General features: G+C 50.4%; 7 protein-coding genes across 7 annotated transcripts; 3 read left to right on the plus strand and 4 right to left on the minus strand.

The window, feature by feature from the left end:
- Positions 1 to 353: 353 nt before the first annotated feature.
- Positions 354 to 4,550, plus strand: BDV37DRAFT_237192 (GTPase BMS1). Its single transcript, XM_032080697.1, has 4 exons — positions 354 to 511; positions 606 to 676; positions 733 to 822; positions 885 to 4,550. The coding sequence occupies exons 1-4, from the start codon at positions 454 to 456 to the stop codon at positions 4,179 to 4,181; spliced, it is 3,516 nt and encodes a 1,171-aa protein (XP_031946644.1). The 5' UTR covers positions 354 to 453; the 3' UTR covers positions 4,182 to 4,550.
- Positions 4,300 to 4,988, plus strand: BDV37DRAFT_111460 (uncharacterized protein). Its single transcript, XM_032078379.1, has one exon. It carries the CDS (start codon positions 4,418 to 4,420, stop codon positions 4,898 to 4,900), a length of 483 nt encoding a protein of 160 aa, XP_031946645.1. The 5' UTR covers positions 4,300 to 4,417; the 3' UTR covers positions 4,901 to 4,988.
- On the plus strand, positions 4,989 to 6,818 carry BDV37DRAFT_111461 (uncharacterized protein). Its single transcript, XM_032078380.1, has 2 exons — positions 4,989 to 5,687; positions 5,743 to 6,818. Exons 1-2 carry the CDS (start codon positions 5,076 to 5,078, stop codon positions 6,733 to 6,735), a joined length of 1,605 nt encoding a protein of 534 aa, XP_031946646.1. The 5' UTR covers positions 4,989 to 5,075; the 3' UTR covers positions 6,736 to 6,818.
- Positions 6,819 to 7,177: 359 nt separating this feature from the next.
- BDV37DRAFT_293887 (FAD-dependent oxidoreductase) lies at positions 7,178 to 9,125 on the minus strand (the record flags this gene model as incomplete). The annotated part of the gene is made up of 2 exons (XM_032089520.1): positions 7,178 to 8,284; positions 8,343 to 9,125. 2 exons carry the CDS (start codon positions 9,123 to 9,125, stop codon positions 7,295 to 7,297), a joined length of 1,773 nt encoding a protein of 590 aa, XP_031946647.1. The 3' UTR covers positions 7,178 to 7,294.
- Positions 9,126 to 10,660: 1,535 nt separating this feature from the next.
- BDV37DRAFT_278286 (putative lactoylglutathione lyase (Glo1)) lies at positions 10,661 to 11,395 on the minus strand (the record flags this gene model as incomplete). Its single annotated transcript, XM_032086011.1, has 2 exons — positions 10,661 to 10,702; positions 10,781 to 11,395. The coding sequence occupies 2 exons, from the start codon at positions 11,393 to 11,395 to the stop codon at positions 10,661 to 10,663; spliced, it is 657 nt and encodes a 218-aa protein (XP_031946648.1).
- Positions 11,396 to 11,608: 213 nt separating this feature from the next.
- BDV37DRAFT_237196 (CCCH zinc finger and RRM domain protein) lies at positions 11,609 to 14,448 on the minus strand. Its single transcript, XM_032080698.1, has 5 exons — positions 14,132 to 14,448; positions 13,904 to 14,022; positions 13,170 to 13,841; positions 12,109 to 13,115; positions 11,609 to 12,039 (listed from the first exon to the last, which is right to left on the minus strand). The coding sequence occupies exons 1-5, from the start codon at positions 14,194 to 14,196 to the stop codon at positions 11,698 to 11,700; spliced, it is 2,205 nt and encodes a 734-aa protein (XP_031946649.1). The 5' UTR covers positions 14,197 to 14,448; the 3' UTR covers positions 11,609 to 11,697.
- A 264-nt stretch (positions 14,449 to 14,712) lies between these two features.
- BDV37DRAFT_237199 (P-loop containing nucleoside triphosphate hydrolase protein) lies at positions 14,713 to 18,053 on the minus strand. The gene is made up of 5 exons (XM_032080699.1): positions 17,797 to 18,053; positions 17,688 to 17,703; positions 17,532 to 17,589; positions 14,999 to 17,448; positions 14,713 to 14,942 (listed from the first exon to the last, which is right to left on the minus strand). The coding sequence occupies exons 1-5, from the start codon at positions 17,802 to 17,804 to the stop codon at positions 14,925 to 14,927; spliced, it is 2,550 nt and encodes an 849-aa protein (XP_031946650.1). The 5' UTR covers positions 17,805 to 18,053; the 3' UTR covers positions 14,713 to 14,924.
- Between the last annotated feature and the right edge of the window lie 724 nt (positions 18,054 to 18,777).

Here is an 18,777-nt window from a genome sequence, read left to right on the forward strand (position 1 = left end):
GCTGGCCACATATAGGTATTATCTGTACTACAGTAGATTGGGTGCCTTATCAACAGCTTCAAGGTAATAGGATTGAGATAGTAGAGAAGGAATCATAAATAATTCCAATAAGCTGTCCTCAAGCTTGACTTTCTTTTATAGCTCTTATCTATCGGACCGATAAAGTGGACCCTTCACTTACCCCGGCCCGGTGAGCACGTGCCTGTACGGAGATAACAATTCTTATCAGAAATTTAGTACCTCAGGCAGTAAGGTGTCAACAATAAGAAACTTTTTCTAGCGGGAAGATATCGGCGCTTGCAAAATTCCGCCCCGAGAAAAGAAAATGGAAATAATAATTTTGGACCAAGCTACCTAAAGCTGCTCGCGGACTGCTTGACTCTGCTACGAGTTCTGTCGTCGAAAGGGAAAAGGAATTTTTTTCTCAAAGGTCGCTGACCTTGTTTCTCGACAATGGAGAACCAGTCGAACAGGGTCCATCGACCCTCGAAAGAGAAAAAGAAGCATGATGGTATGCACTCTGTATAGGATCTAATTGCGATGATCTATGCATTTCGATCTCCCTCCGGTGGGATACATTTACTGATATGGAGATCGCGATTTAGGCCCGAATCCAAAAGCCTTCGCATTTTCGAACCCTGGAAAAGGAAATAAAGCTGGCGCGCGGTCGCATGATGTATGAGTTAAGCTCTGACTTTCGAGAGTTTCAGGGACTAACGACCCTCGATGTAGATTAAAGAAAAGAGGCTTCATGTGCCGCTCGTGGATCGTGTGCCTGAAGAGGCGCCTCCCCTTGTTGTTGCAATTGTTGGACCACCAGGTGTAAGTTTTCCAGATCGAGATACGGAGAATGGGAAAGTACCTAACAACACCTGGTTCGTTAGGTAGGAAAAACGACTCTCGTTAAATCCTTGATCCGTCGCTACACGAAACAAACCCTCAGCACCCCTAAAGGACCCTTGACTGTAGTGACATCCAAACGGCGCCGACTTACTTTCCTCGAATGCCCCTCCGACTCCCTTGCCAGTATGGTCGATGTCGCGAAAATCGCCGACATTGTGCTTCTGATGATCGACGGCAACTATGGATTCGAGATGGAGACTATGGAGTTTCTGAACGTCTTGTCTTCCAGTGGTATGCCAGGAAATGTGTTCGGTATCTTGACCCATTTGGATCTTTTCAAAAAACAGAGCACCCTTCGAATGGCGAAGAAGCGCTTGAAGCATCGCTTTTGGAGCGAGCTTTACAATGGTGCTAAGCTCTTCTACCTTTCTGGTGTCGTGAACGGCCGGTATCCCGATCGCGAAATACACAACCTCTCCCGTTTCTTGTCGGTCATGAAAAACCCTAGACCTTTGGTATGGCGCAATTCACACCCTTATGCGCTTGCAGATCGCTTTCTGGATATTACACCACCCACTCAGATCGAAGCGAATCCGAAGTGCGACCGAACGGTAGCTCTCTACGGTTATCTACGAGGTACAAATTTTTCAGCCCAGGGAGCGCGAGTGCATGTACCTGGCGTGGGTGATTTAACTGTCTCCGGCATTGAGTCACTTCCAGACCCATGCCCCACCCCCTTTATGGATCAACAAATGGCGAAAGCCTCGGGCAAGGCAAGCAAACGCAGGCTGGGGGAAAAGCAAAAGTTACTATTCGCCCCTATGTCTGATGTTGGCGGTGTTTTGGTTGATAAAGATGCTGTGTATATTGACGTCAAGACTTCGAATTTTAACAAAGGTGATGATGAGTCCGAGGATGAAGATCGTGGCCTTGGTGAACAGCTCGTTGTTGGTCTTCAGGGTGAACGTAAACTCCTTGGTGAAGCCGATGGAGGTGTCCGCCTGTTCCGAGGTGGCGAGGCTATAGAGAAGGCGGACGATGAGGATGAGGGTGCAGGAAGGAAACACAGGAGACATGCGAGGTTTATGGATGGAGAGGGAGGTCAGGCAGAGGAAGATGAAGGTTTCGACAGCGCCGAGGATGACGATGAGGAGGAACTGGAAGGCGACAGTGATGAAGAGAACATTGACGTGTCCGCACCTCCCGACTTTGAAGCAAGCTTTAGGGAGAAACAGGAGGGCAAAAGCCGCCATGATGAAGGTGACATCGCATTCGCCGACAGTGATTCTGATCTCGGATCCATTTCGTCAGTTGAAGACCAGGAACTGGAAAGCGACGACGAAGAAGACCTTGATGAAGAGGATGAGGATGAGGATGGCGCTGTTCGGTGGAAAGAGAGAATGCTCGACAACGCCAAAGCGCTCCATGCCAAAAGACCAAAGTATCGTGTCGCTGACCTGTCTCGCATGATGTACGACGAATCTATCACTCCTCTTGACGTGATTCGGAGATGGTCCGGCAAGGATGAAGAGGAGGATGCTGATGAGGAGATCGAAGAAGATGCGGACGATTTCTTCAAGAAGACCAACAATGAGAAGGAAGAACAGTCGGAATATCGTGCCATCCCCGAGTTCGACTATGAAGAGTTAGAGCGGAAGTGGCGGGATGAAGAGATGATTGAATCTCTACGGAGCCGATTCGCCACTGCTAGGCTGTCTGGCAATGATGATGACGATGGTTCGGATGTTGATGATGCCTTCGATGAGGATGATGAAGGAGATGGAGATTTCGAGGACCTGGAGACTGGTGAGGTGTTCAATGGCATCTCGGACGAGAAGGAGGAGCAGGATGAGGGTTCAGGCGACGAGGGATCCGTAGATCTCGAAGCAGAGCGCGAACGAAACGCCAAGAAGAAGGAGGAGCTGAGGTTGCGCTTTGAAGAAGAAGACCGTGAGGGATTCGCCAACTCCAAGGATAACTCACGACAGGACGGTGGAGGCGATGAAGAGTTCGGTGAAGATGAATGGTACGATGCACAGAAAGCGAAGCTGCAGAAGCAGCTAGACATCAACCGGGCCGAATTTGATACTTTGGATCCAGCCTCAAGGGCTAGAGCTGAAGGTTTCAAGGCTGGAACCTATGCCCGTATCGTTCTGGAAAATGTACCTTGCGAATTTGCGACCAAATTCAATCCTCGCTTCCCCGTCATTGTCGGTGGATTGGCACCCACTGAAGACCGATTTGGATATGTGCAGATTCGGATCAAGAGACACCGTTGGCACAAGAAGATTTTGAAGAGTAACGATCCCTTGATCTTCTCTCTCGGGTGGCGTCGCTTCCAGACCCTACCAATGTACAGCACATCCGACAACCGGACGCGTAACCGCATGCTTAAATACACGCCAGAACACATGCACTGCTTTGGCACTTTCTATGGGCCACTCGTTGCACCAAACACCGGTTTCTGTTGCGTGCAATCTTTCTCCAACAAGGCCCCAGGTTTCCGAATTGCGGCAACCGGAGTAGTGCTGAGCGTGGATGAACATACGGATATTGTGAAGAAGCTCAAGTTGACTGGTACACCTTACAAGATCTTCAAGAATACAGCCTTCATCAAGGATATGTTTAACTCTTCCCTTGAAATTGCCAAGTTTGAGGGTACCGCGATTCGAACCGTATCTGGCATTCGAGGTCAAGTCAAGAGAGCTTTGAGCAAGCCCGAAGGTTGCTTCCGTGCGACATTCGAAGACAAGATTCTTATGAGTGACATTGTCTTCTTACGCGCATGGTATCCTATCAAACCGCATCGATTCTACAACCCGGTAACAAACTTGCTTGACCTGGAAGAAGACAGTGCAGGCGATAGTGGGTGGCAGGGAATGCGTCTCACCGGCGAAGTCCGCCGTGAGAAGGGTATCCCAACGCCCCTGCAGAAGGACTCTGCCTATCGTCCCGTTGAACGGCAGGAGCGCCATTTCAATCCCCTCCGCGTCCCACGACAACTGGCTAAAGAACTTCCGTTCAAGTCCCAGATCACCAAGATGAAATCGCGCAAAGACCAGACATATATGCAAAAGCGAGCTGTTGTCCTTGGAGGAGAGGAAAAGAAGGCACGAGACCTTATGCAAAAGCTGACCACCATGCGGAACGATAAGCAAGCTCGACGCGCAGCGAAGCAGGAGGAGCGGAGACAGGTCTATCGCGCCAAGGTCGCCGACAGTTTGGAGAAGAAGGAAGCCCGGGAGAAACGGGAGCGCGACGATTACTGGCGGCGAGAGGGCAAGAAACGAAAGAATACAGACGAAGATGGAGGAGGTGGAGGCAAGAAACGCAAGTGATCTTGAACCTCTTGGCAGTTTTTTATCATTGCATGTGTATTGGTTGGTAAAAGTTCGTTTTCTGGGATAATGCCCATATGTATCTATTGATATGCTGCATGGTGGATGGCGTTCAATTATATCTGATGATATATACCAAGGAATAGAATGTGCTTTTTATTCTTCAGGGTTGGGTCCTTTTTGTGTCATGTGTTGTTGAGCTGCCTCTCAGTCATGTTGCTTACGTGCGGCTGTTGATGCGATACTACTTTGCCTGGCCATGTAGGCGGAACCTGCCACGTGACCGCGCCGCGGAACGCGTCGACTGGAATAGAGTTGGCCACTTGAAGGTTAAACAAATACTACTTGACTTGACAGCCCGAAGATCATTCAGCAGGTATGCTCCATGTGCTTCTGGCTTCAGCTCCAATCCTCACCCGTGTCTCCTCACTTCAATCGAGCAAGTGTCGGAATTAAGTTACGTGTGGGGACGAAGCGTGCTTGTCCCGGTTAATCCTGCGCTCCAAGCCACTCCTTGCGTTCAAAAGACGGGACTCTTAAATAAGCACCCCTTGCAGCTAAGCAGAGTGCGGAATTCCATCCCAATTGAGGCTATTTGCGCAGTGCGATTGCCCTGTGAACGGTCTGTCAGGAATAGGGTTGATAGCTCCGCATTGCACGTTCCCGCGTCAACACCCTTGACCCGGGCGGAGATTAGATTGTTCGGCGCCTGGAATTGACGATCACCTCTATGGTTCAAGGACATCTGGGCGATTGATTATCTTTGTCCAATTGCGAGGCCTTCCATTTGTCGACATTGTAACAGCTGTATCTCGTCGGTCGTCGTGGACTGAGCCCCCAAGGTTCCCAGTCTACACGGCCGCGTCCTGCGCGATTCGCTGCCCCTCAGCCAGGATGAGCGGATTGCCGCATCTACATGGGCGCCAACACGTGCAACATGCGCAGCCTTCTTCGCTGCCGTGTGATCCCAAGCAACCTGCCCCATATGCTCCTACGAATGACCGTTCTGATTCGACCAATTCAGGGCAGCATGGCAGTTACCCTTCAGAGTCGCGGTCTTCAATTGCTCCTGCGAGTACGGTGGTCGAGCCCGCATCAGAATATACACTTCTTACGGCTTCTAGCCGAGCTGCCAATCCAGGCTCGCCCATAGGCGTCATTTCCCACTCCCAAGAATCATCGGGTGCAAGGTATCCGACTACGCGGTCTCGCTCTTCCCCAGATAGATCACAAATGCGACCTAGATATACCCAATTAACCATAGGCGATACGTCAGAGAAGCAGGTTGAATTCAAACGTTCCGTTTCCAGTGTGCATAAAAATAGTTCCACAGCAGTTCCAGAACCCCCAAGCCCTTCTGGCATAGCTGCGGGTCACAAGAGAACTGCAACTGGCTTTATCAAACCATCAGTGGAAGATCAACTTTATAGTTCAAGTGAAACAATTGCCGAGAGACGTCGGTCTAAAAGCAATAGCTCAGCTACACATGGAAATAGAATTGCAGCGGTAATGAGACTCCATAGGTCGTCTTTTCTGAACTCTATCGCTGACACTAATGCAGTTGTCAGTGCACCTTCGCACACGTCTGTCTTACGCTGCTGCTAAGATCGAGGCAAGCCGACGGTCACAGAGCTCTCAGAACAAGTTACCGTTGGATTTACTTCATGGTGACCGTTCATCTTCAACTCCCGCTACCGACCCGTTCGAAAGGATAGGGCGGAAAGGAGGTCTGATGGAGCCCAGCTCTCCTGGCGCGATTACTTCTATGTCTGTGCCAGATACAGTACCAAAATCCCATCTCTACTCATTCAACGATCCTATGCGATTATCCCCGACAGCCAGATCAGAAGACTCCGCACCATCTTTGAAGAGTGATCCACGAAAATCGCACACCCCACTTTCTTCACTACCCAGATTTGGGAGACTTGCACCACCTGCAGATATCATTCCAAGAAGTGACAGCAGTAGGCGCAGGCGCCCGAACCCAAATGACCCCACTAATCAGACACAAAATTTCCCTTACCCTCGCCATCGACGGCATCATTCTCAGCAAAGTATCAGTACAATCAAACGAAACTCTAGCTCAGAGACTGTGTTGGTTCCTGAAACACCTCCTCTCCGTCCATTGCCTCACGACGGCCTATCCACTCAGCAAAGCCATTCACAAAATTCGTCCATGGAACAAGATGCAATAGAGACGCTACTCTTTATGTCCAGCCCGGGACACTCGGGGTACTGCTCCAATTCACAGCCCTCCCGGAGTCAGCCGAATCATACACATAGCAGCAATACATCTGCGCAGACTAAGTATAGCGCACCTGGGAGTCAAGACACACACATGCTTGCAGACACGACTCAACTTCCTCCTATATATCGTGACTCAGGCGTGGGATTAGAAGCTCAGGCAGGTGATGAAATCGATCGCTTGTTGGATCAAATGGACAGCGATAGCGAGGATGAAAAGAACTACCCCTCTACTCGCTCAAACAGCATCAGCACTCGCTCAACGCCAAGTGGCGTTTCTCAGAGACGTAACCCTCGGCTCCAATCATGACTACCTACACTTTTGACATTTTGAGTTCTTGACCATCTCAGCGGCATTTAATTACCCTCCACTATTTTTGCACAATCAACGGTTAAAAGTGAATGATGCGTAGTGCATTCTTTGGGTATTCTTCGACATCAACATGGCGCATGCATGGATTGGGAGTGTCTTGTGGCTATTTGCCGTATGTACCGGGTTTCGGGGAATCTTGTCGTTTGTTTTGGCTTTCAAAATCAATCATTAAGAAGCGGCAGCAGCTAGGTATGGCTACATGAGCTTTATGAATACAGCGGTTACTGTAAATCGGGACTGACTGATAGGTTCCACAGTATCCCTTGTTATCATGCTGCAATTGGTGTTCTCTAGATATCTCCTGTAGCCTAGCTAATAGAGGGGAATCTGTACAACAAGAACATAATAAAATATCTTAACGGTATTATCTTCTCTAACGGTTCAATCGACGGTACAGATGCAATATAAGAGAGAGGGGAAGGAATTTGAGACGAGAAAAAGCAAAAGCAGAAACCCAGAATAGCCCTCAACACATGACACCTAAAGAGGTACACATCTACTTCCCAACCCGACAAAGTCCCCAATCATCCCACTCTTCACTCCCAACACCGCTCCTCACAACAAACAGGCTCTCAGGATCCCATTTCTTCTTGATGTCCAAAAGACGCTGATAGTTCTCTCCCCAAAACGAATTCTGAAACTCCGACTCATAAGCATTCGCCTCATTCAAATAAGCGCCCATCTTTTCGTCTCCTTCAACAGATCTCAGGATCGGCACTTCCACATCAGTAAGGTTCCTTTTCACAGCCTCCTGCTCAGCCAAAGTGGCGTTCGGTTCCCAGCCCCGGGGTATTACGATATGAGTGATTGCTTTCCTCCACGCAGGGTTCAGCGCACTGTCTACCCTTCCTGCATTGTCTGCTACGGCGCCGCCAGCTACGAGATGGCCGATGATGGCTGAGCCGGGATCGACACGAATGGAGCGCAGCACGGAGGTTAGTTTTCTGGAGCCATTGTTGGATGACAAAAGGTCCCTGGAGAAGAGCCTTGAGCCTAATAAACTCACACCACCTGTTTGGTCGGAGCTGCCAGTGAGGAAAATGTTGGAAAAGATGAAGCCGACGCTCGGGATTGCGTAGGAGGCGTACTGGGTGTATACACCAGCAGTACCGTTCAATTTCGAGATAAGAGGGGCATACAGACTGTCAATCTGTGCTGTGTCTGTTTGATTGGGGAAGATGAAAATTTGGGTTAATGTTGAGACGCTGGTGTTCTCTGATAACTTGATATCGGGAACCATCCAGTAATATCCGGCGCCTTTAGCGTCGTTTATTCTTGGCAGAGATGCGTGGAAGTCCGTCAGGGCATCCCAATATTGAGGGTTCCCCACTGAGGTTGTGATGTTGAGGTTGGTTAGGATAAGGGGTGCGTCGTCGAACGTGCGGACTGTGACGCTTACGACGACTCCAAAGGTACCCCCGCCTCCACCTCGGAGAGCCCAGAATAGGTCTTTGTTCTGGTACTCATTTGCTACAACTAGCTCTCCCTGTAGCGGTATTATCAGTATGGACCTTCTTGAGCAGGGCTGTGTTGTTGTCACTTACATTAGCAGTCCCGATGGTGAACTCAAGGGCATTATCCGAAGCCATCCCCTTCCATGGTCCCAGGGCAGAATGTCCACCACCTTGAATATACCCCCCTGCAGCACCAACCGTGTGAGAAGTTCCGGCAACAACGGTTCTATTCCTCGCGGCGACAGCAGCGTACAACTCTTGCAGACTGACACCGGCGGCTATTGTAACTGCCGCGCCTTCATCTTTACCTTTTGGTGCACCAGCAGGAGTGAACTTGTCCACAAGCTTGATATCCTTCATCCCATTGGTAAGGATCTGCAGCGACCCTGGAGCGGAAGCACGACCCAGGAAATCATGCCCTGAGTTCTTGATCACGAGACGAAGGTTATGTTGCTTTGCGAACTTCACCGTCTCCTGGATATCAAATGCCGATTTGGCGAGTGTCGAATAGAAGGATATCTGGCCCTGTCCACATGGCGTGTTTCGTGGACTCTCGATGTAGCAAGTCTGATTATGCTCCGGCCAGGACTCCCAATTTTCCCACTGTACGGCACCGGGCTGCGCCGCTCGCCAGGTCGAGTTTGTCCAGGCCGCCGTGACTTCCTTACAGGCTGAGCTATTCCGGTCACCTTCATGACAGACTGCTGCAATAGGCCGTACGGCTACTAGGTTTCCATTGATGGTACTGTTGAGGGAGTTCCATTCTTGTTCTGAGGGCCAGCAGCTCTGGTGAGGTTGGCAACGACATGACGAGGAATTGGTATTGCCGTATGCCAGCGGAATAAAAGGCAATGCCCAGATTGATGACTTCATGATGCAGATTCAGTCTGGCGATGTGCTTTGTAAAGAGAAAGCAGATTTGAATTGTCCTAGAGAGTCCCACTTCCATGAACGCGACGCAGATGTCTTATTTATAACTTCGATTAACACCCAGAATAGAGCATACAACATCTCGTTCTTGCCCCGACACGACACCCTACATTGTCAGATACGATACATGGCTATGTCCGTCGTATTCGCTTGCTTAACTCTATGCTTGGGACAGCACATCGGGCCCGGGGCAGTGTTTTCCTAATCCGGGCAGGTCGCTGGACAAGTCAGATCCCGAACCATTGGATCAGGTCTTGACCTAGAGCTATCCATGGCCTGTCGAAAGCTCCGTATATGTAAGGGAAATCCGCATTGGAGGGCTTTGACGTCACGGGAAGCTTGTTGGGAAAGCTCGTATTCGGCAAACCTCAAATTGAGTCCGTGGAGATATCACCAGGGTGGCTGTGGATGATCAGCCTCTGGCACTAAAACGACGGCCAGATTTGGCCATAGTTCCAGTAATCTTATAGGTCCAGAGGGGTATAGCATATGGGTGCCTAGTAGGATTAAAGTAAAACGTCTAATCCTTTTTCGTTATGGTTATTGCCAACGCCGATCCCAATCCAAGCCTCTAATAGACATTTCTCCTGCATCACAATTTCAAAGCCAGGTCTTCCATCTATAAGGAAATTAATATATCTTCATGGCTGGCGTGGAGGAAGTATGTACCCCTTGTGTATATGTATTAACAACAATATCCTATTCTATAATTCGGCTGACCACTAAGGTTCCAACTAAACCCGGTAAGATAGAGAACGGCACATACTATTAGTGAACCGTTCCTCGCGGGGAAAAGCGAATCGTTCCATGGGAGCCAGTTGCGAAAGAGTAAAAGCCTGTCAGGTGTAAGAATACAGACTTCCACTAGCAACCCAGACCAGCAAAGTAATAATAGGGCGCGTACAGTAGGTATTAACAAAACCTCTAACTAGGGAACTTGGTTACTTGAACTTAATTAGACAAAAATTGTAAAATGTCTAGTACTCTTGATAGGGAAGACAAGGTGAAAAGGTAATGCTGTCTCTCTTGGAGTATTTTCCCCAGGACAAAGCATGGGTTATCAGGCTCTTCCAGAAAAGCTCAGGTATAATTCCCTCTTGTACTTTGGCATACTGACGTGCATACGGTTCATGGAATGTATATCGAGTGAAAATGCTCAAAACCGTAGATTCCGCTCATCATTTGTACACAAATATCTGCAACTGTGTCGAGATCTTCACAGTTGTATAGACTGCAGAGTATATATCACTTACAGATGGCTACACCTTCATTTGGAGCTGAGGCAAGCTGGAGGGGGAAAATGAGGCAGAATTTTGTTAATCACCATTTGAGTATGCATTGGCATGGTCATCAGTCAACATGACAGGCTCTTTAATGATTTCTCTAGTGTTCCTTGGGGTTATATTCGTGATATATCTATATATCTAGGTCGCATATGTACAGCGGTATTAAGCACCAGCACTCTCCCACTCACTTGCTCACTGCCAATTCTGCGGAAGAATCTCAATAATATATCCATCCTAAACACACAGTTAGCCTATCATCAGAGTCCCTCAATCCCTAAATTAACAGATCAAGAAGAAAAAGAAGAAACCTACCGGATCAGAAACATAAGCAATCTGATCGAAAAACACGTTATAGTTCGGATGAATCTCTCCGACCCCGACACCCCTCCCTTCCTCCCACTTACTCAACGGGATGCTCTCTCTCGTCGTAACCCCCAGCTCCTTAACAACCGTGACGCCCTGGGCCCTCAACCTCTCGACGGTAGCCCTCACATCGGGCACCGTGAACCCCAGATGGCCGAACCCCAGATTGGGCGGCGTGTTCCCGTTCGCCATCTCCACACCGCCCTCCTCCACGGCCTTCTCCGTCCCATGGATATGGAACAGCTCCAGCAACCCCATCGTTTGGGTGAGGTTCGCCGGGTCGGAAACCTTAGCCGCCCAGGCGGACAGGTCGGCACGATCTTCGGCGCTGGAGGGGAAGCCGAGGTAGTACATTGTGAAGGGGCCGGTGTTCATGGTGAAGACGGTGCGCATGCCCATGAGGTCGATGTAGAAGTGGAGCGAGCGTTGCGGGTCTCGGATGCGGAGCATCGAGTGGTTTAGTTTTGTCCCGATTGTTGGGTCATTTGGAGGGAGTGGAGGGTCGGTGTTGTGGCCGCCTGGGAGGAAGGCGCCTTCTTCGAAGGGGGTGGGCTGGGGGCTCATGGTCTTGATTTTGTTGAGTGTTGCGTGGGTGGATGTGGTGTGGGGTTTGTGTAGAGGGGGATGATCCGATATAAATATACAAGTCTAGTGAGTAGTTACCGAGGGCAAACTAAAGAAAGCTCACTCCACCTCAGGTGATTAACGATAATGTGGACTGGGCATCCACAATCACTTTTCAGACAGATACAAGGGAACAGGGCTTTTGAGTTCATTCGGGAAGCATAGACTCTTTTTGTTCTTTACCATGTAGGACACTGAGTCGTTATATCCATCTAAGTATACAGGGAAAGAAAGTGCCATGTCTACTGTACCCCCCAACTATCATCCTCCTCTGCCACGTCGTAATCAACTTCATGATTTCCGTCTCTCCGTCCGGCTGATGGATCAGGAGGCAGGGGTGTACTCGTGGGCTCCATCACAGTATCCTCATCGGAGCCGGTTTTGGTATCCAATCCAGAGCCCGGTGTCGTGGGCGCCACACTGATTGGAGGGTTGGGTACCCAAGTGAGCTGCACTTCGCCGACGGATGGTATCTGCCATGATCCGTACATAAACTTTTCTGCAAGGTACCGCTCTTTGAATGCGACTATCACAGAATCCGATTGCTCTGGATTAGGTTGAATGGACTCATATTCACCAACGCCCTAAGATTCCAATGACATCAGCTGTAGTTCGATATAGATACGCAGAGATGAGGAAAGGAAATTACTCACGATGAGGAACTGCCTCAATGCTTCGTCCTTCTCAGAGTTCAACTCAACGCCCGAGACGGCAACTCTTCTGGGTCGATTATCGAGACGAAGTACACCTCCCCGGCCACGGGCCATTCCTCCACGACCGCGATATCCTCCACGATAATTGGGATCGTATCCACGGCCGCGGGGCGCATAGCCGCCTCGTCCCAGGTATCCACGGCCACGGCCGCGATATGAGGGCCCACCAGAATCAGCGCCGTTGGGATCAATTCCAAGCGTCTTGGCTTCGGCTTCGAGAGCTGCCAATTGTGCGCGCAACTGCTTCGTTTGATCGCTAACATTCTCTTGGGGTGAGGGGCCGCTCTCCCCATCTGAGGATGCAGCACCATTGCTGACATCGTTCCCGCCAAGCTTTTGCATCAGTCTTTCCTTCTCTTCCTGCTGTTTCTTCAAGAGTTCCTCGCGCTGCTTCTCCAGTGCTTGTTTGGCTTCCTCTGTCTCCCTGCGCTTCTGCATCTTCTCCTCGTAGGCCTTTTGCGCTGCTTCTTGCTGCCTCTCGAACTCCTCCTGGTTGAACGGCTCAACCTCGCTGGCCGCTTGTCGATGATCATTATTCTTATCCGCCTTCGCCTTATGCCAGTAAACCTTGACGAATCGGTTATCGAAAATCACCTTGGGGCTGGACCATGCGCGCTTGGCAGATGCGTGGCTATCATATTTGATCAATGCAAGCTTCTTGTGAGGCTGTAGAGAAAGCTCAACGATGTCGCCGTACTGAGAGAAGAACTCCCTCACTGATGCATCATCAAGTTTGTCATCCGGGATTTGCTCAACAACAATGGTTGTGATAGAAGTATCTTCATTAGGACCAGCCGCAGAGTACTCGGATCGACGTCCTCGTCCTCCAAATCCACCCCTGTCCCCACCACGGCCGCGGCCTCGGCCTCTGTCGCTGCCACGAGGTGGAGTGTCAGTGTTCCGTCTCTGGAAGTCTGTCACAATATTGGACGATTTCGGGTCATATTCTGCAATGCACCGTTAGCAACACCAGCGGCAGTGAGTAGGGGTGTTTTTCCTACCATCTTCCTTCGGAATACCAGGCGTATCATGTTGATATGGACAGGCAGCGCCCAAATAGCATATGCCTTGTGTATCCCAAAAGGGACACCGTTCTGAGCTCTTTGGCGCCATTGGATCCTGTGGCTGACCAGCGCCGCCACCAGGAACCGGCATGGGCATAGGAGGCATACCGGGCATCTGTGGAAACCCCATACTCTGGAGGGCCATCATCGCCGCCATCGGGTCATTCTGATCAAACGACGGAAAGGTCGGAGGCATCGCAGGAAATCCACCCGCAGGTGGCGGGGCGTATTGGCCGGGGGCTGCACGGCTATCGCGTCCCATCCAATCTCCTCTTCCGCCACCCCGGCCACGTCGCGGTGTCTTGAAGTTCCTGTTATGTGGAGCCTCTTCGCGCTCTTGATCTGCCTGGAACCCTTCATGGAAGCTACGCTTGCGTCCATAGCTTGACGAGTCCGTCTGTGACTGAGGAGTGTTGCTCATAGGAGCCCCGTAAGGCCCCCTCGAAGGGCCAGATGGGGGGTTAAAGGGGGCTTGTTGCTGAGAGCTTGGTTCGGGCGCATTGATGTCATTGGAAATCTGCGGTTGGCTCAACGAATGCGAGCTTGCGGAAGGAGCGGTTTGTTTCGGCGCAAAAGTAGCGAAAAGCTCGTCGACAAATGGCACCGTGTCTAGATTTCAGGGTGGCTCGGTTAGAAAACTGCCCAAACAATGACAAGCAAATTTTACGAACGCTCTCTGAGGAAATCTTCCAAACCCTCCACAGACGCTTTCCGGATTTCTTCATCTGGAGCGTCGGCTCTGATAAGCGCAAGCACATAGTCTGCAAGTACATCGGCATCGGCATCAGATCTACCATAGTCATCGAGATTGGTGTGGATTAGCTTCATGGAGCATTGAAGAAGGGTACAACAAAGGAACATCGCTGGACGGAGCTCGCGCGGTTGTGAAAGGATCTTACATGTCTTCCAGTTTTCGCACCACCCAAGTCTTCACCTCAGCGGCTTTACTTTCTGAGAACTTCATGGTGCCACACAGCTATGCGGTGTTAATCCCAGACTCTATCCCGACAGTCGTCACCTTTAGCCGTCCTGCGTAGTAGCTAAAAATAATTGAAGGCCCGAGAAGCGAATCCGGCTGAAGATAAATAATGGTACCGGGTAATGAAAGCAGGTCAGAAAGCGCAAGTGAAAGATAACGGGATATGGCGTTTTATGAATCAAATAGGCCAAGATATGCTCAGGCCATAATGTAGAGGTCAGAGTGAGGGGACATATTAAGAGCTTTGCGGACAGAAGAAGCCGGGGAAACGCGAGGCGACGCGGATGACGGAAATTATCACGTGATATGTAAGGCCATTTCTGCAAGACACGATTATGGCGAGGCAGCACAGGTTGGGCTTTGCTTGTTGATATTGGTTTTGCTACATGTACAGACCACATGGTGTGTGCATCTCGTACGTGCAAGACTGGTGGCTACAGGATGCTACGAGGGCAATGGTGGAGAAATTTTAGCTGTGGAACTACAACTGGAAAGGTCAAGTGAACTATGTAAAAAGCCTCGCATTCGTTAACGTAACAATAGATAATGAAAAGCCATAGCAGATGCACTCCTGGACTCTACTTCTAAAGGTCGAAAATCCACATACGACATTCAGCTGTGGCGCTTTATTTTGAATTTTTGGGTGTTGGCCCTAGCATGGACATAGTATTGCGCTCGTCGATCTCATAAACATAGATTTGCAATCAACGGGTTTACAGCTTGTCGTAGTACTGTGCAGAACTGTTAGCAACGTGCGTTCGAACTGTTGGTAGAAAGAAGGACTTACGTTCTCGTATCCAGGAACCTGCTCCTTGAGACCCTTGCGCTTACGCATCTCAGCAACAATAGCACCAGGCTTAGTGGTGGTGTCAAGAGGAGAACCACCAGGGAGAACCTCCCAGTGATCGAAGACGGACTGGGGGAAGGCCTGGCCACCGGTGGCCGCACGGAGGTCAGTGGGGAAACCGAAGGACTCGTTGACGGGAAGGTAGGCCTTGATGGTGAACAGAGGGGTACCGGGTCTCTGCTCCTCAGAGTAAACGTGACCACGACGGCGGGTAAGGACACCATAGATACCACCCATAGCCTGCTCGTTAACCTGGATTTCAACGTTGAAGATGGGCTCCAGGATACTGGGGTCAGCAAGCAGTTGAGCGGCGTAGAGAACACGACGAGCGGTGGGGATGATCTGACCACCACCACGGTGGATAGCATCAGCGTGAAGGGTAACATCAAGGATGTTGAAGCGGACAGCACGCATGGGCTCCTCGGCAATAGGACCCTCACGAGTAGCCCACTGGAAACCGGAGACGACGGAATCCTTGATTTCGTTAAGGTACTGGACGGCCTTGGTCTGGTCAACCAGCAAGTTGGCACCAGTGGTGTCAGGACCGAAGGTCCAGATCTTACGGGCATCGGTAACATCCCATCCGTACTCATCAGCCATGAGACGGGCACGAGTCTTGAAATCATCACGGGGGCTGATCTTGCCGGCCTCAATGGCAAGAGCACACTCCTCCTCAATTGGCTCGGCGGTGACGTAGAGACGGTTGTGCTTGTTGGGAGACTTGGAGAGAGCAGTCATGCTGGACTTGCCAGCGACGGACTCACGGTAAGAGACAACAGGGTCGGAGATCTTGAGGGGAACACCAGCGTGATCATTCTCGAGATCGTTCAAGCAAATCTCAAGATGCAACTCACCGGCACCAGCAACGACGTGCTCTCCGGACTCGTTAATCATGGTCAGGACACAAGGATCGGACTTGGACAGACGCTTGAGACCCTCGACAAGCTTGGGAAGATCAGCGGCGTTCTTGACCTCAACGGAACGCTGCACGACTGGAGAGATAGAGAACTTCATGACCTTGAGGTTGTGAGCGGTCTCAGAGGTGGTGAGGGTACCAGACTTGAGCAAGAACTGGTCAACACCAACCAGACCAACGATGTTACCGCAGGGAACGTCGTCGATGGCCTCGGTCTTACCACCCATCATCAGAACAGTACGCTGGATCTTCTTGATGAACAGGTCGTCCTTCTTGCCAGGGGTGTAGTTGGGACCCTGGATACGGACCTGGAGACCGGACTTGACGATACCGGAGTAAACACGACCGAAAGCATAGAAACGTCCCTTATCGGAAGTGGGAACCATCTTAGAGACGTAGAGCATCAGAGGAGCAGGGTCCTCCTTGGTACCAGCCTTACACTCCTTGATGGCGTTAAAGCACTCGTCATCCTGAGGACCCTCGTACAGAGTCTCGGCACGGTACTTCTGAGCAGTAACGGGAGAAGGCAAGTGGATACAGATCATCTCCAACATAGCATCGGCGGCAGGCAAGAACTTGCGCATGATAGTCTTGAGGAGAAGCTTGCCCTCCTGCTCCTTCTCATCGCTAGTAAGCTTGATCTCAAGCTTCTCGACGAGAGTGCTGATCTGGTCTCTCTTGTTGTTGGTGACGGCATCGAAGATCTTGTAGATGGGGTCCAAGCAGAACTGGTTGAAAGCACGCTCCAGAGGCTTTCCATCAGCATCAGTGCTCTTGGTAGACCACTTCTTGGTCTTGGGGTTGAAGTAGTTTTCACCCCACAGACGCTCAAGCATCTTCTTACGGTCAACACCGAACTTCTTAGCGTACCGGACGGCGAACTGGCGGACAGTGAAAGCCCAGCCGTGGAGACCGGAACCGAAAGCGACGGTACCCTTTTCGGCGGCAACTCTTGTCTCACCAAGAGCCTTATCTTCGTAGGTAGCAATGGTGGCGTTGACGGTCTCAATGATACGGGACAAGTTCTGGTAAAGATCCTCCTTGCCGAGCTGCTGCTCAAGCATAGAACGGTCGACCTTGTTGATGATCAAAACAGGCTTGATACGTTCACCAAGGGCCTGACGCAGGACGGTCTCGGTCTGGACACAGGAACCGGAGACGGAGTCGACGACGACCAGGGCACCGTCGGTGACACGGAGAGCGGCAGTGACCTCAGCGGAGAAGTCAACGTGACCGGGAGAGTCGATCAAGTTGATCAGGAACTCGTTGCCGTCGTGACCTTGAGCAATCTCCTTGAGATCCTCGGGGTCATCGAACTTGGAGTACAGGGTGATAGCAGTAGACTTGATGGTAATACCACGGTCCTGCTCGTCCTGACGAGTATCCATGAAACGGGCCTCACCAGCCTTGGCAGCGGCGATGACACCAGCACGCTGAACCAGGGAGTCGGATAGAGTGGACTTTCCGTGATCGACTGCATGCCAAAAGAGCCCGCGCATTAGTACATACTCGTCACGCATATGTACGCTATCAATAGAGCAATGGCAGTGGACGTACCGTGAGCAATGACGGACATGTTACGGATGTTCTTCGGCTTGTCCATCAGGGACCGAATCTACGCGTTATTAGCTTTGCTGTTCTTCTTCCACCTTTCGTCGACGTCTTGGATCCAGAGTGACTTGAAGGTAGCTTGATGGGGACAGCACAACGAACCTCCTCGATTGTGAAGCTTTAAAGTCATAGTCAGCAGGCCATTCATATTAAAATCACAGCTGGCGGCATCCGCCATACGAATGTCGCTCTTGGGAAGTGAGATACGTACTTAACCATTTTGGCGGTGTTTTATCGTCAACAGCCTTAGAGGCGGGGTTGTATAGTAAAGCAGAAAAACAAGAAACGACACACAGAGGATCAGGATCGAGGGCTAGCTCGACCTGAGTATTATAGGACAGAAGGGGCCTATGTGTGTTGCTCCTAAAAAAAGGGAGACAGTGGGCTTCGCAGAGGAAGGTGAAGAAAGGGAAAAGAAGAGGACGGTGGAAGAGGGGAAAAGAGGGAGAAGAAAGCGAGAGTGGGGACTTTCGCAGTGGGAATTTTTTTTCCTTGCTAAAAAAAATCTGGGATGTGCGTTTTACTCTTGGTAATCTTTTCTGCCGTTTAGTGGGTTTGCTGATTTCCACCCCTCATTTCCTTACCAAACTTTACCTCGTCTAACAGCTCGTTACAGTCTGACCATTACTCACTCCCCGTCAAGTGAATGGTCAAAGCTACCATGCAATAGTCTCCAGTATTTCTCAGCAATCATCTGAAAGCTCTACACTGTTGCTTTACTTCCTTGCAAATGTTCACCCATGGTTCATGAACCAAATGGCTCATTCTCTGAGTCACAATCAAATCTATGCCATATTCGTCGATGGTATTCACTTATTATTTTGTTACTTCCCGACTTAGAGAGGTGAAGAAGGAGCTCGGACAAAGCTCTGTGGCGTTAACAGTCAGTCCTGATATCATCGTATCATGATCCATGCCTGTCCTCCAATTACGTATGGCGTACCAAGTCATGCCCCAAGGAAATACGCGGGACGGAAGCTTCCATTCCATCCCACTCAGAAAAGACGAAAAAAAAAAAAAAAGGCCTTCGATTCACAGTCGATGAATGGTTGAGCCATCACTTAGAGGGCAGGTGATTGGCCAACAACCCGAACCTACCCCTCTGCCCTCACCGCCCACCCTTTCTAGAGGGCGGAGTTAGGAAGGATGGATTTAACTGAAGGACCTAAGCTGAGCTTTAGTCCCAGACTTT

This window comes from Aspergillus pseudonomiae (assembly GCF_009193645.1).
Source record: "Aspergillus pseudonomiae strain CBS 119388 unplaced genomic scaffold BDV37scaffold_3, whole genome shotgun sequence".
Lineage (NCBI taxonomy): Eukaryota > Fungi > Ascomycota > Eurotiomycetes > Eurotiales > Aspergillaceae > Aspergillus > Aspergillus pseudonomiae.